General features: G+C 60.7%; 1 protein-coding gene across 1 annotated transcript; it reads left to right on the plus strand.

Moving 5' to 3' along the window:
• Window positions 1-10950: 10950 nt before the first annotated feature.
• Window positions 10951-13803, plus strand: FIGLA (folliculogenesis specific bHLH transcription factor). The gene is made up of 3 exons (XM_071417614.1): window positions 10951-11589; window positions 12141-12275; window positions 13158-13803. The coding sequence occupies exons 1-3, from the start codon at window positions 10951-10953 to the stop codon at window positions 13344-13346; spliced, it is 963 nt and encodes a 320-aa protein (XP_071273715.1). The 3' UTR covers window positions 13347-13803.
• Window position 13804: the final 1 nt, after the last annotated feature.

Here is a 13804-nt window from a genome sequence, read left to right on the forward strand (position 1 = left end):
GGAGCTTCCCCCGCTCCCGTGACGTGGCCGCGCCGCCGCGCCCCCATTGGCCCAAAGGCGAGGGTGTGTGCCCGGCGCGCGCGGGGGGCGGGGCCTGGCACCGGCGCGGGGGGGTGAGGGGGCACCGGGGGGACAATGGGGGATCAATGGGGGGACACCGGAGGGGACAATGGGGGATCAATGGGGAGACAATGGGGGGACACCGGAGGGGACAATGGAGGGGATAATGGGGTGATACTGGAGGGACACCGAGGGTGCAGTGGCATTGTCCCCCGGGGGGACAATGGGGGGACCATGGGGGCATAATGGGGGGACAATGGGGGGACCATGGGGGCATAATGGGGGGATAATGGGGGGACACCGGCGGTGCAGTGGGGTGATACTGGGGAAGGGCACTGGGAGGACAGCGGGGGGACAATGGGGGGATAATGGGGGGACACCAGGGGATCAGTGGGGGGACATTGTGGTGATACTGGGGGGACATTAGGGTAATAGTGGTGGGACACTGGGGGAGACAATGGGGTGATAATGGGGGCACCATGGGGTGATACTGGGGGGGACACTGGGGGTGCATTGGGGTGACAGTGGGAGGGACATTGGGGTGATACTGGGGGGACACTGGTGGGGCACACTGGTGTGATACTGGGGGGACACTGGGAGTGCACTGGAGGGGTGCATTGGGGTGGGTACAGAAGGGGCAGGGAATCCACTGGGAATGCACTGGGAGTGCATTGGGAATGGACTGGGAGTGCATTGGGAATGCACTGGGAGTGCACTGGGAGTGCACTGGGAATGGACTGCGAGTGCACTGGGAGTGCATTGGGAATGCACTGGGAATGCACTGGGAGTGCACTGGGAGTGCGCTGGGCGGTGCATTGGGCGGTGCACTGGGCGGTGCATTGCGGTGTGGGTGCAGTGGAAGGGTGAACTGGGAGGGCACTGGGGGGCACTGGTTTGTACTGGGGAGCTGCACGGGGCGGGGCGGGGTGCGTGGCTGGTGCCCTGGTGCAGTGAGCGTGTCCAGTGGGGTCTAATGGGGGGCTCGGGGTGTATCACACGTGTGCTGCAGCCTGTGTGCATGTCCGTGTGTCTGTCCATGCCCGCAGTCCGTGTGTGCGTCCGTGGCTGTGTCCGTGTGTCCGTGGCTGTGTCCGTGTGTCCGTGGCTGTGTCCGTGTGTCCATGGCTCTGTCCGTGTGTCCGTGTGTCCGTGTCCGTCCCCGCAGCCCGTGCCCGCCGCCGCCGCCCCGCCCGGTGTGCCCGGCGCTGTCCCTGTCCCTGTCACATGCGTGTGAACGTGCTCGGCCCTGTGCACCCGTCAGGTCGCATCCATCATGCGCGGCCCGTGGCGCTGCCGCTCCGCCCGCGTGTCCCGCTCCCCGTGCGCGGCCACGGACGGCGGGGGTGCCCCTGCTCCCCAAAACCTTGGGAAGCGTCGCTCGGGAGGGCCCTGCGGCTGGGCTCTGCCTGCACCATCCCCGGCTCCATCCCAGCTCCATCTCACCTCCATCCCAGCTCCATCCCGGCTCCATCCCAGCTCCATCCCAGCTCCATCCCAGCTCCATCCCAGCTCCATCCCTGCACCATCCCTGCTCCATCCCAGCTCCATCCCAGCTCCATCCCTGCTCCATCCCAGCTCCATCCCGGCTCCATCCCTGCTCCTTCCCTGCTCCATCCCTGCTCCATCCCTGCTCCATCCCTGCTCCTTCCCTGCTCTATCCCAGCTCCATCCCGGCTCCATCCCTGCTCCATCCCAGCTCCATCCCTGCTCCATCCTTCCTCTATCCCTGCTCCATCCCCGGCTCCATCCCTGCTCCATCCCAGCTCCATCCCGGCTCCATCCCTGCTCCCTCCCGGCTCCATCCCTGCTCCATCCCTGCTCCATCCCTGCTCTATCCCTGCTCCATCCCAGCTCCATCCCTGCTCCATCCTTCCTCTATCCCTGCTCCATCCCTGCTCCATCCCTGCACCATCCCAGCTCTATTCCTGCTCCATCCCAGCTCCATCCCAGCTCCTTCCCTGCTCTATCCCTGCACCATCCCCGGTTCCATCCCAGCTCCATCCCTGCTCCATCCGGGATTCCCCGGCCGCAGCCAGCGTCGGTGGCCCCGAGCCCTACGAGGGCCGCGGCACGTCCTGGCCCTCCGGAGCGGCTCCGCTCGCCGCTGCCGGCAGAGCCGGTCCCGGCAGCCCTGGGGCAGGAGTTACCCAACCCGTCTGCCCGCTCCCGCCGCTTTCCCAACCCGGCCCGAGCAGCTCCGGCTCTTCCCCCTCTCCGGAGCCCTCTCCACGCGGCCATTTACATCGTTTTGGTGTTTCTGCTCAGGGAATTGTAACTCCTTTTTTCAAAGGAAAGAGGGGGAGAAGCAACCCGAGCCAGGGACGAGGCAACGCTGCCACCAGACACCTTTTCCTGCAGGATCCAGTCCTGCCAGACCCACCAAGAATCTGTCAGCTCAACCCCCAGATCATGACCCGATGCATTTCAGCGTTTGGACTCAATGATCCTTGTGGATCTCTTCCAACCCAGGATATTCCATTAATCTCTGTCACTGGCCCTACATTTCAATTCACCCTCTGATCCAGCTTTTTTTTTTTTTTTTTTACCCCTGAAAAGGCAAATTCTCCGTGGTCATGTTGAAATTAAAGCAGCGTTTGAGCCTAAAAATAGCTGGACACATCTGTCCGCCTTCCCCATCTGCTGCCAGCCTGGCTGGATGAAGGGAGGGACTGTCTGTGCAAAATGAGGGACCTGTCTCATCCTTCTGTCCCGTAAAATCAGTTTATTCAGGGAAAATAGTCCCCAACACCCCATTGATTCCCCAGATAACGCCCTAGTCAAGGAAGGACAGGAGGAGCTGGGCTCTGCTCAACCAGCTTCTCTAAATAAAGTAAATTTTTTTTTTTTTTTTAATTTGAGGTTTTTCAGTTGGTTTTGGAATTCTTTTCATGGAATAAAGCTCCCAATGGGAATCCTTTCGAGGCACCCCAGCTCCACATGGGCTCGTAATAATCCATCGGCATTTAACGCCGCGTTCCTGGGGTAAAGGAAGCTGCTGATTGCAGGGATTGGAGCTGGAACCGGCTCTAATTTCTCGAATGTGATTCCTCAAGGACGAGTGGTGCAGTAATAACAGCGTGGAGCGGGAGGAAGAGCCGTGCCCAGCGGCCAGAGCAGGGCCGGAGCAGCCTGGAGCCCTGGGACCAGGCAAGCCCCCATCCCACGGGCTGCTGCTGCTCCTGGGGACCCCCAGGACACCCTCGGGAGCCCATAACCCACGTTCATGCTGGGGAAACTGAGGCACGGGTGGCTCCAGAGGAACGGGGAACCAGCACGGGGCAGCTGGGCTGGGCCTGGAGCTGCTCCAGGAGAGGCGTGAGCTCATCTGGCATCACCTGCCTCGTGATTCACCACGGCTGCAGCGCTGCTCCACATACTTCCCAACGAGGTTTCATTGGCTGCAGGGGCGCCCACAAACCCGCTGTGACACCGGTGACCAGCTGGTGACTTTGCCCTGTCACCCAACGCACCGGAAGCCTCCGGAGCTGGGCTGGCCCCAGCCCTGCACGGGGCCGGCAGCGCAAAACCGGTCGGAGAACTTTTCTCCCTTCCTTGGGCAGCCGCAGGACGAGCGAGCGCGTGACCCCGGGCTGAGCCTCTCCCCAGCCTCTCCCCAGCCTCTCCCCAGCCTCTCCAGCAGGGACGGGGCTCACCCAGCCCCAGCTGCCCCATGAAGGCAGAGGGAGGTGAGGGTTGGCTTTGGGATCCATCCTTCATCCATCCCTCCGCAGATCTCATGGTGCTGGTGCCGTTCCCGGCCCATCCCAAACCCCTGTCCCCCACACACCTCACCCCAAAAGAGCCGGGGGGTTCCCCCGGGTGTGCCCAGGCTGGGCTGCCCCACAGCCTGGCTGCCCACCCCACTGCTGGGGCTAATCCCCAGGGAACGGGCGGAAAAGGGGAGATTAAATTAGATTAGCTGGAGCCGCCTAATTTTAGCGTCCTCACGTGTCACTGACACACTGCTCCAGCTCTTCCCCTGCTCCCCCAGCCCCGTGTGACCCCCAAAGCCACCAGGGCCACCAGCCAGGACAGCAGGCACCCAAAGGGGCTTTGGCTGGGTGGTGGCACCCAGGGTGGGTGGGCATGGGGGTCACCAGACCTGTGCCAGGGGGGGACTGCAGGTGATGTCACCTTCCATGGCCATGGCCATCCTGCAGTGGGGCTGGCCACCCTCCTTTAGTGACAGTCACTCTCTATCAGTGACAACCATCTGCCACCATTCCTGGATTGTGGCCGCTGTCCCCTCGTGGTGGTCACTCTCCCCTGGTAATGGTGACCCCAGCCTCGGGGTCACCTCCACCCCAAGCAGCCCCCTCTGGAGGGGGACCCTCCACTCTGGCACATCCCCTTTTCCCCCTGCACTCCCAGCTCCTGCCCTGCACGTCCTGTTCACCACACTGTGAAGATGACCTTGGCCTGACCAGACCTCCCTCGGGGCAGTGCCAGCTCATGCAGCTGTGCAGGAGCCCTCCAGCTCCATCAAACATCTCCTGATCCATTGGATGTTCCACGGGATCGGCCTCGTGACACCACAGCGGGAGGAGATGTCTGGCCCCTTCCATTCCCAGGAGCCGCACTGTCCCCAACACCCCAGCAAGGTCCCCAACACCCCAGCAAGGTCCTCAACATCCCAGGAAAGTCCCCAACATCCCAGGAAGGGCCCAAAAGTCCCAGGAAAGTCCCAAAAGTCCCAGTCCAGCACCCAAAGCCTGGATGCTGGAGCTGGCAGGAGCTGTGGCAGGAGAAAAGGTGTCCCCAAAAGCCACCAGGGCCAAAGGCAGGGAGGGCTGAGCACCATCCTGCACCCCAGAGGGGCCGTGCCAGGTGCCACCAGACCTGGCACAGCTCCGAGGTCAAAAGTCCCGGTCAGGACACGGGACCCTGAGTCAGCCAGCGCTGGCATGAGCAGCTCCCGTGTGCAGCACTTTCCCAATCCCAGCGGAAAGGGGAGGTTTCTCCTGCCTCCCTGGGGCTCTTTCCGTGGGCACTGCCACGTCCCACGGCGTGGGACACGCCACGTCCCTGGTGCCACCAAACTGGGGCAGGCACACGCGCAGGGTGCCAGGGTCTTTTCCCCACCTCTGCCCAGGGCACCCTCATCCTTCCTCCCAGCGCTGGGGGTGTGAGCAAGCTGGACCCTGGTGCTCCTGTGCCACAGACGCCTCCAGCTTGCCCCAGCCCTGAGAGATCCTGCCCACCCCATGGGGAAGGTGAGATCCTCCCCCCAGATTTGGGGAAGGTACAGCTGTGATGGAATGCCACCCTTGCCCCGTGCTGCGCTGGCAGTGCCCACGGCAGCGTGGCAGAGCCACGTGCGGGTGGATGTGGCTGCCAGCCCATCCTCGGGGCTGGGGGAGGCACAGGGAACAGGGGGAGAGGGGCTGGGAGCCCCCTCCTGACCCCCAAATCCCAGCCCAAAGCCACAGCGCTGCTGGGGCAGGGAAGGGTTGAAACCCCCCAGTCCCCAAGGCCAGAGCGATTCCTGAGCCCAGCCCAGAGCTCTCCTGGGATGTGGGAGCAGAGCTGGGCTCTCCCGGGATCCCTGCTCAGCACAGGCACGTCCCTCGCTCCCTGGCACGATGATCACGGCTCAGAGACCCCAGCCACATGCATTTCCACCAATTCACTCTGCCAGGCAGAAAACCACCCCAAATATTCCATCCCACCTTGCTCCGGTGTTATCCCACCTGGTGGAGGCCGGGGATTTGAGGAACTCCCCTCCACCCTGCCATCAGTCATTCCCTCGATCCCTTGACACCCTCAGCTGCTCCCCTCTCACCCCTTTGTGCTTCACCCACCGCAGATCCCAGCCAGGCACAGTGAGCACAAATTCCCTCCCCATCCCAAGTCCAGGGTGCAAATCCCTTACCTGGGCGAAGCTCTCCTCGTCCATCCCGTTCTCCGCGAGCGTGGACGCCATCCTGGTGGCACCCACGGTGGTTTGCTGAGACAGAGCCGCGCCGAGCAGGGTCTGGGAGGGCTTTATCACCTCTGATCCCCGCGGAGGAAGGCCCTGCGTGCCAGCGCCGAGGTCATTGGCTGGGCACGGCGCGGATGGAGACGGGATTTGAGCAGCAGCGCTGTAATCCCGGAGCCCTGGGACGGCCCTGACGGAGCTGTCTGGGCTGGGATGCTCTGCCGAGGGGCTGGGCTGCCGCTGCCCCACCCTGGCAGCCCCACGGGGCGCCCCTCTGCCCCAGACCCCTCTGCTTGGCACCCCTGGGCACGGCGAGGAGGAGCAGCCAGATCATGGACCGAGCATCGCTCTGTCCTGCAGGGCGACCCCGCCTGCCCCCAGCCCCAATTCCAGAGCAGGGCTCGACTGAGGAACCCTCTCGACTGAGGAACCCTCTCGACTGAGGAACCCTCTCGACTGAGGAGCCCTCTCGACTGAGGAGCCCCCTCTGCTCCCTCTCAGAGGAGGCAATAAATGGAGAAGCCCCCAGGAGCAGGGGTGGGATGGATGTGGAGGGGCTGGGAGCCCTGGGGCGGAACGAGGCCGCTGCTGAGCCTTGCTGCAGCCTCCTCATGCGTGTGCAAATGTGTGCTGCGTGTGAGGGCACACGTGGGACGGGCACACGTGGCCTCCCCCGAGGCTCTGACCCGGCAAAGGGCTTAATGGGGATCCGCAGCATCTGCCACGGCGGCTCCCGGCGCTCAGGAGGAGCTCCGAGAGCCCCGAGAATCCCAAAAACCCGGATGGGGGACAAAAGAGGGGCAAAAGAGAGGGCAAAGAGGGGGAAAGAGGGGGAAAGGAGCTGCCTGGCTCCTCCTCCGGCGCGTGGCTCCGTGGGTCCATCCCTACGTGACAGTGGGCACGCAGGGCCCCGTCCCTGCTGCTGGAGAGGAGCTGCAGGGCACAGAGGGTTAAGGTCGATTCATTTATTCATTCTGACGGAGATTATCCAGCCCAGAGGGCCCAGCAGCACCAGCAGCCCGTGCTGGGGGGTTGTCTGGGATGGGAAAGGCAGGAATTGCTGGCAGGGAGGAGGAGGAGGATGGAGCTGCAGCCCCTGGTTTTCCCATCAGAGAGAGGCATGGGCTGGAGAGAAGGGTAAAGCTCGGATTTGGGAGCAGCAGGCTCCAGGCTGGATTTAGGAACCGCCTGGATGGGCTAAAGGTTAAGACCAGACCTAAATCGTTGTCCAGGTGCTGAGCTCAGCCCCAGCCCTTGGTCGGGTGCTGTGCGAGCTGGTGGGGCAGGGCAGAGCTGAGCTCCAGCCTTGGTCCCATCCCCATCCTCATCCCTGTCCCTGTTCCCATCCTGATCCCTGTCCCTTTCTCATCTCTGCCCCAATCCCACGCCCATCCTCATCCCCACCCTGTCCCCATCTGCATCTTCATCTCCATCCCATCCCAAACCTTCTCCCATCCTCATTCCTGCCCCAATCCCTGCCCCAATCCCGCGCCCATCCTCATCCCTGCTCTGTCCCCATCTCCATCTTCATCTCCATCCCATCCCAAACCTTCTCCCATCCCCATCCCTGCCATCCCATTTCTGTCTGGGTTCCTGTTCCCACTTGGACTCCATCCTGATCCCATCCCATTATCCCATCCCATCCCATTATCCCATCCCATTATCCCATCCCATTATCCCATCCCACGGTCACCAGTGACAGCCCAGGGCTCACCCAGACCCTGGCACAGGGACCCCCACCCCGAGCTTTCCCCCCATCCACCTGCCTCATGCCGGGGCTTTGGCAGCGCCTCCATCCCACGGAAACTTCTTCTATCCCCCAAAATTCCCCTCCTGGGACGGGAAACTCGGGCAGCTCCGGGCTGGGATCCTCCCCGCGCCGCCGCAGCTCGCACAAAGGCCCCTTCACCGCACGGACAGAGCCACCTTTGTTCCCCCGCATCCCCTTCCCTCCGGGGAGCCTCCAGGAGGGAGAAACCAGCGAACCGCGCCGGGAGAGGAGCGCCGGGCATCGCCCTCGCCCCGGACTGAGCCAGCCCCAGCGGGGTTTTAGCGGATATTTGCATTTAACCAAGCCAGGGTTGTTTGATATCCCCCGGGATGAGGGGTGGGGTGGAGGGGATCCAAGAGATGCCCGAATCCCCGGTGCCAATAAATCCCTTTATTGTGCCCCCTCCTGAGGCATAACCCGGGCACGGCGGGGGGAGACCGGCCCGGGACCCCCGGGAATCGCGGTGGGCGGCGGGGACAACTCCCACCCCCGGCCCTTCGGACAAACGGGGGAAAAATAATCCCTGCACAAGGGGGGGGAGTCAATAATCCCTGCACAAGGGGGGGATCAATAATCCCTGCACAAGGAGGGGATAAATCATCCCTGCACAAGGGGGGGATCAATAATCCCTGCACAAGGAGGGGATCAGTAATCCCTGCACAAGGGGGAGATCAATAATCCCTGCACAAGGGGGGGAGTCAATAATCCCTGCACAAGGGGGGGATCAATAATCCCTGCACAAGAGGGGATCAATAATCCCTGCACAAGGGGGGGACCAATAATCCCTGCACAAGGGGGAGATCAATAATCTCTGCACAAGGATGTCCCCGGGATACCTGGGAGGAGCAGGATGGAGAGGTGGAAGTGCCACAGGCGTTGCCACATCTCCATAAACCCCCTCTGGAATAATTCACTCCCCATAAAATATTTCATCATTTCATCCGGGCACCACGAGGCTGGCACGAGGCTGGCACCAAACCCTCCCGAGACAGTTGGGAGACCCTTGGAATATTTCACTCCCCATAAAATATTTCATTATTTTATCTGGGCACCACGAGGCTGGCACGAGGCTGGCAGCCCTGGCAGGCACGGAACTCTCCCGGGGCATTTGGGACCGTGCCAGGAAAGATTGGGTTTAATCCCGTGCCAACAGCTGCCCCGGGCCCAGATTAGCCCTGGCACCTTCCCTGGCACCTTCCCTGGCACCTTCCCTGCCCTGCCCAGCCTCGGTGTCAGAGGGGCCGCTGGGGTGGGGGGCTGAGACCCCCGCATTTGGGGAGCATCCGGGGATGGAGGGGGGGAGCTGCTCCCAGCCCTGCCCGAGCTCGGAGAGGGGAAATGGGAGGGAAATTGGGTTTGGAGGGGCGGGGAGCAGCGTTCAGGTTCTGGGCTGGCGTTTCACCGGGGTTCAGCCTTTTCCCAGCTCCTTTCCCTAAGCAGGATCCCCTCATCACCCTGTCCCTCATAACTGTCACCCTAAAACGCAGAACCCCTGAAAATGAGGCTCCTAATAACAGTGACCCCCAAAAATAGGGACCCTTAAAAATGTGGGCCCTTAAAACCATGATCCCTAATCACCCCAAATGCTAATTATTGTAACCCCTAAAAATGTAACCCCAATTGTAATCCCTATTGTAACCCCTAAAACTGTAACCCCTAAAACCCCTAATAACCCCAAACCCTATTAACAGTGACCCCTAATAAGTGTGTCCCTTAATAACCCCAAATGTTAATGATTGTAACCCCTAAAAATGTAACCCTTATTGGAACCCCTATTGGAACCCCTAAAACCCCCAATAACCCCAAACCCTATTAACAGTGACCCCTAATAAGTGTGTCCCCCAATAAACCCAAATCCCAATAATTGTGACCCCCTTAAAACTATGATGCCAAATAACCCCCAATTCTGATTGTTGTGACCCCCAAAACCGTGACCCCTGCAAACCCCATTTCCCTCAATATTTAATCCCCTCATTTTCCCTTCAATATTTAATCCCCCTCTGTTGAACCGGGAGCGTTTCCCAGCTTTTCCCACACCCCAGAAGCTCCCAGGGGTGATCCCAGGTGAGCAGCTGGGCACGGGCACATTTTTGGGGTGACTTTGCACCTCCCTGCCCTCAGATTAATTTGTCAGGCACCAGAATTGCGCCCAGATCGGGGCAGGAATAATGGGATTATCCCGAGCCTGCTGCGGGACAGGGAAGCTCATTAAGGGGCATTAAAGAGAAGGAAATTGGGTTTTTTCTAAGTTCTTAGGGAAAACTTCCATTAACTTCCAGGTGCCTCTCATTTTAGGGTCATTTGGGGTTTTTTTGGAGTTTGCTCTGCACTCTCACTCTCCTAATGGGCACAGAAGGAAGCTCCGGGATCCCGGAGCAGCTGGGGATGGTGCCCAGGTGTGGGGAAACTGAGGCAGGGCAGCCCCAGAGCCCCCGGGAACCGCGGGCTGAGCCCCTCGGAGGGCTCAGGGTCGGGAAATCCACCCCGGTGCTGGGACGAGGATCCCCCCACGGCCGATAACCCGAAGTGAACTGAGTTTTTTTGGACAAAAAAGGGCGATTTTACCATTTTATTTCCAGCCTCGCCGCGTTTTGCGGCATCTCAGGGGCTGACACTGCCACCTACCGAGCCAGGGCCGCTGTCATCAAACCTCTTTTTTCTGCTTTCCCACCCAAAAGCGGCTTTAGGAGCACACGAAATCTCTCAAACCCAACTATCCAGGTGCCCCTCGGTGCCAGGACCCCAAAATATCCCCAAATATCACGGTCCCAAATATCCCTCAGAGCGCTTTTGGGGCCTTTTTTGGGTTCAGGGCTTTGTGGGTACCAGGTTGGGATGGTGAGTGGGGAAACTGAGGCACAGCAAGAGATTATGATTTTGTGGTGGTGAGCAGGGAAACTGAGGCACAGCAAGAGATTGGGATTTTGGGGTGGTGGATGGGGAAACTGAGGCACAGGCAGGGATCAGGATTTGGGGGGTACAGGCAGGGACAATGGGTGAGGGAGCCCGGGCACAGCCCGAGCTCGTCAGGCCCAGATGGGTCCCACCTGTGCCTTGTTAGCCCCGGGTATTTCAGGGCCCTTTTGAGCATCAGCTCAGGGGGTGCAGCTTTGGTTCCCTTTGTGGGGTGGGAGAGCCCGACAGAGCTGGGGGGCGGTGGCCGGGGGTCCTGGAACCTTCAGGGGTCTCACAGCCCTCAATGGACCCAGAGCCCTCGGGGGTCCTGGAGCCATTGGAGCCCTCAGGGACCCTGGAGCCTCCGGGGGTTTTACAGCCCTCAGGGGACCTGGATCCTCTGGGGGTCCTGGAGCCATTGGAGCCTTCAGGGGTCTCAAAGCCATCAGAGCCGCCGGGGGTCCCAGAGCCCTCGGGGGTCCCGAGGCCATTGGAGCCCTCAGGGACCCTGGAGCCTCTGGGGGTCTCACAGCCCTCAAGGGACTCAGATCCACCGGGGGTCCTGGAGCCCTCAGGGGTCCTGGAGCCATTGGAGCCCTCGGGGGTCTCACAGCCCTCAGGGGACCTGGAGCCATTGGAGCCCTCAGGGGTCCTGGAGCCCTCAGGGGACCCGGAGCCCCCGGGGATCCCGGAGCCCTTGGAAGCGTCGGGGGTCCCGGAGCCCTCGGGGGTCTCGAAGCCACCAGAGCCGCCGGGGGTCCCGCAGCCCACGCCGCCCCCCGAGCTGCTGGGGGCGCTCCTGCAGCAGCGCTTCGGGCCCCTGCCCCAGCCGGCCCCCATCGTCCGCCTGCGCCGCGGCCCCGACGGCGGCTACGAGCCCACCGGGGACCCGGCCGAGGTGCTGGAGCGGCGGCAGGCGGCCAACGCCAAGGAGAGGGAGAGGGTGAGGCACCCAAAAACCCAAACCCTGCTGAGCCCCCAAAGCACAGCCCGGGGTGGGGTCACATCGGGGGGACACCCAGGGGACACTGGCGCTGCCACAGGGGGACTTTGCTTTTGGGGTGGGTTTAATCCTGGGGGGCCCAGGTGAGTTTTAGGAGGGCCTGGTTTAATTCTGTGTGGGTTGGTTTAGTCCTGGGGTCGGTTTAATTCTGAGGTCTCTGTTTAATTTGGGGAGGGGGGTCATGTTTAGTCCTGGTGAGCCCAGTTTAATCCTGGTTTAAAGGTCCCAGTTTGATTCTGTGAGGGACCCACTTTAATCCTTCGGGGCAGTTCAGTCCTGGAGTGGGATTTAATATGGGGGGGAACCCCAATTTTGGTTATGGGTGGGTCTGGTTTGATCCTGCTGAGCCCAGTTGAACCCTGGGGGTGGTCCCAGTTTAATCTTGAGAGAGCCCAGTTTGGGCCTGGGGGATCCAGGTGTAACCTGGGGGTCTCTGGGCTCCCTTTGGAGCCCCTTTGGGGTCTCTGACCGGGTCCCTCTGTGCCCCGCAGATCCGGAACCTCAACAGTGGCTTCTCCCAGCTGCGCTCCCTGGTGCCGCTGGTGCCGCGGGACCGCCGGCCCAGCAAGGCGGACACGCTGCGGGCGGCGGCGGAGTACATCCGGCTGCTGCGGGGGGTGCTGCAGGTGAGCCCCCAAACCCGACCCTAAACCTGCCCCTGAACCCCCGAAACATCTGGCTGCTGTAGGTGAGACCCTGAACCTGCCCCTGAACCTGCCCCTGAACCCCCAAAACATCCGGCTGCTGCAGGTGAGACCCCAAACCCGACCCTAAACCTGCCCCTGAACCCCCAAAACATCCGGCTGCTGCAGGTGAGACCCCAAACCCGACCCTAAACCTGCCCCTGAACCCCCAAAACATCCGGCTGCTGCAGGTGAGACCCCAAACCCGACCCTAAACCTGCCCCTGAACCCCCAAAACATCCGGCTGCTGCAGGTGAGACCCCAAACCCGACCCTAAACCTGCCCCTGAACCCCCAAAACATCCGGCTGCTGCAGGTGAGACCCCAAACCTGACCCTAAACCTGCCCCTGAACCCCCGAAACATCCGGCTGCTGCGGGGGGTGCTGCAGGTGAGCCCCCAAACCTGGCCCTAAACCTGCCCCTGAACCCCCAAAACATCCGCTATGTTTCAGCTCTGAATTAATTTAATAATCAAAATCCAATGGAATTATTATTTGAGGAGGGATCTTAAAACTAACCCCCTGTAAAGTGGACTTTTTAAAGTGAGCTTTGGGGGATTTTTATTCTTATTTTCCAGGTTGGAATCAATTTTAAAATTAAAAAAAAATAGATTGAATTATTATTGAGGGTAAGCCCCAAAACCCCCCTATAATTTGTGGGCCTGGTGGGGATTTTCCTGCATGAGTTATTTGAGGTTGGGATTAATTTAATGATTGAATTGATTTATTTTGGGGGGATTATTATTGGGGGGGGATGTGTTATTACTGGGGGACACCCCCCGATTCTGATCTATATTTTTTATTTTTTACATTCCCCTTTTCCCAGGAGGTCGGCGCTGAGCAGGAGTTGGGGGGCGCTGCCGGGGGGGCACCTGAGCCTGGCCTGGCCGGGCCCCCCCGTGCCCCTGGGGACCCCCCAAACCTGGGGCACGGTGAGTGGGGGGGGACCCCGGGAATTTGGGGGCACCTGGGGGGGTTCACAATAGGGTCAGGGTTTGGGGGAGCATCTGGGTAAATAAACCAAGGGAGGCTCGAAATCACCTTTTCCCCAAAATATTCCAATTATTCTAAAATATTCAATATTCCTTATTTTCTCTTTTTTTTTTTTTTAAGGTGTTTCCTGGCGCCCCTAAAAGTCCGGGGGGGGCCCCCCCCGAAGGCCAAGCTCAAGGCTCCAGCCCCCATTTCCCATTTTTGGGGTCACGCTCCTGCCCTGGAGCCCTGCACCCCATAAAACCCACACCCCAAAATCAATGGGGCGGGGGCTCTGTCCCCCTTAAAACGCAGCGGTTGGGGAGGAGGGGGGTATAAAATTAAACCAGCTGTAATTAATTTCTGTATGAAATTGTAATTAGCGATTAGCTCCTCCCCCCAGGTAAGGGCTTATTAACGGTCGTTAATATGACCCCAATCAATGGCGAGGGGACTGCGGGAGCAGCGGCGCGGGGTTCGGGGTCCCCCCGTTGTTCCTGG

The sequence above is a fragment of the Agelaius tricolor genome, unplaced genomic scaffold, assembly GCF_023055355.1.
Source record: "Agelaius tricolor isolate 1412-34295 unplaced genomic scaffold, bAgeTri1.0.p SCAF_70, whole genome shotgun sequence".
Classification (NCBI taxonomy): domain Eukaryota; kingdom Metazoa; phylum Chordata; class Aves; order Passeriformes; family Icteridae; genus Agelaius; species Agelaius tricolor.

Coding starts and splice junctions, on each gene's coding strand:
- FIGLA (XM_071417614.1), top strand. CDS start 10,951: ATGGACCCAGAGCCCTCGGGGGTCCTGGAGCCATTGGAGCCCTCAGGG. Junction 11,590..12,140: donor ACGCCAAGGAGAGGGAGAGG/GTGAGGCACCCA, acceptor TGTGCCCCGCAG/ATCCGGAACCTCAACAGTGG. Junction 12,276..13,157: donor TGCTGCGGGGGGTGCTGCAG/GTGAGCCCCCAA, acceptor CCCTTTTCCCAG/GAGGTCGGCGCTGAGCAGGA.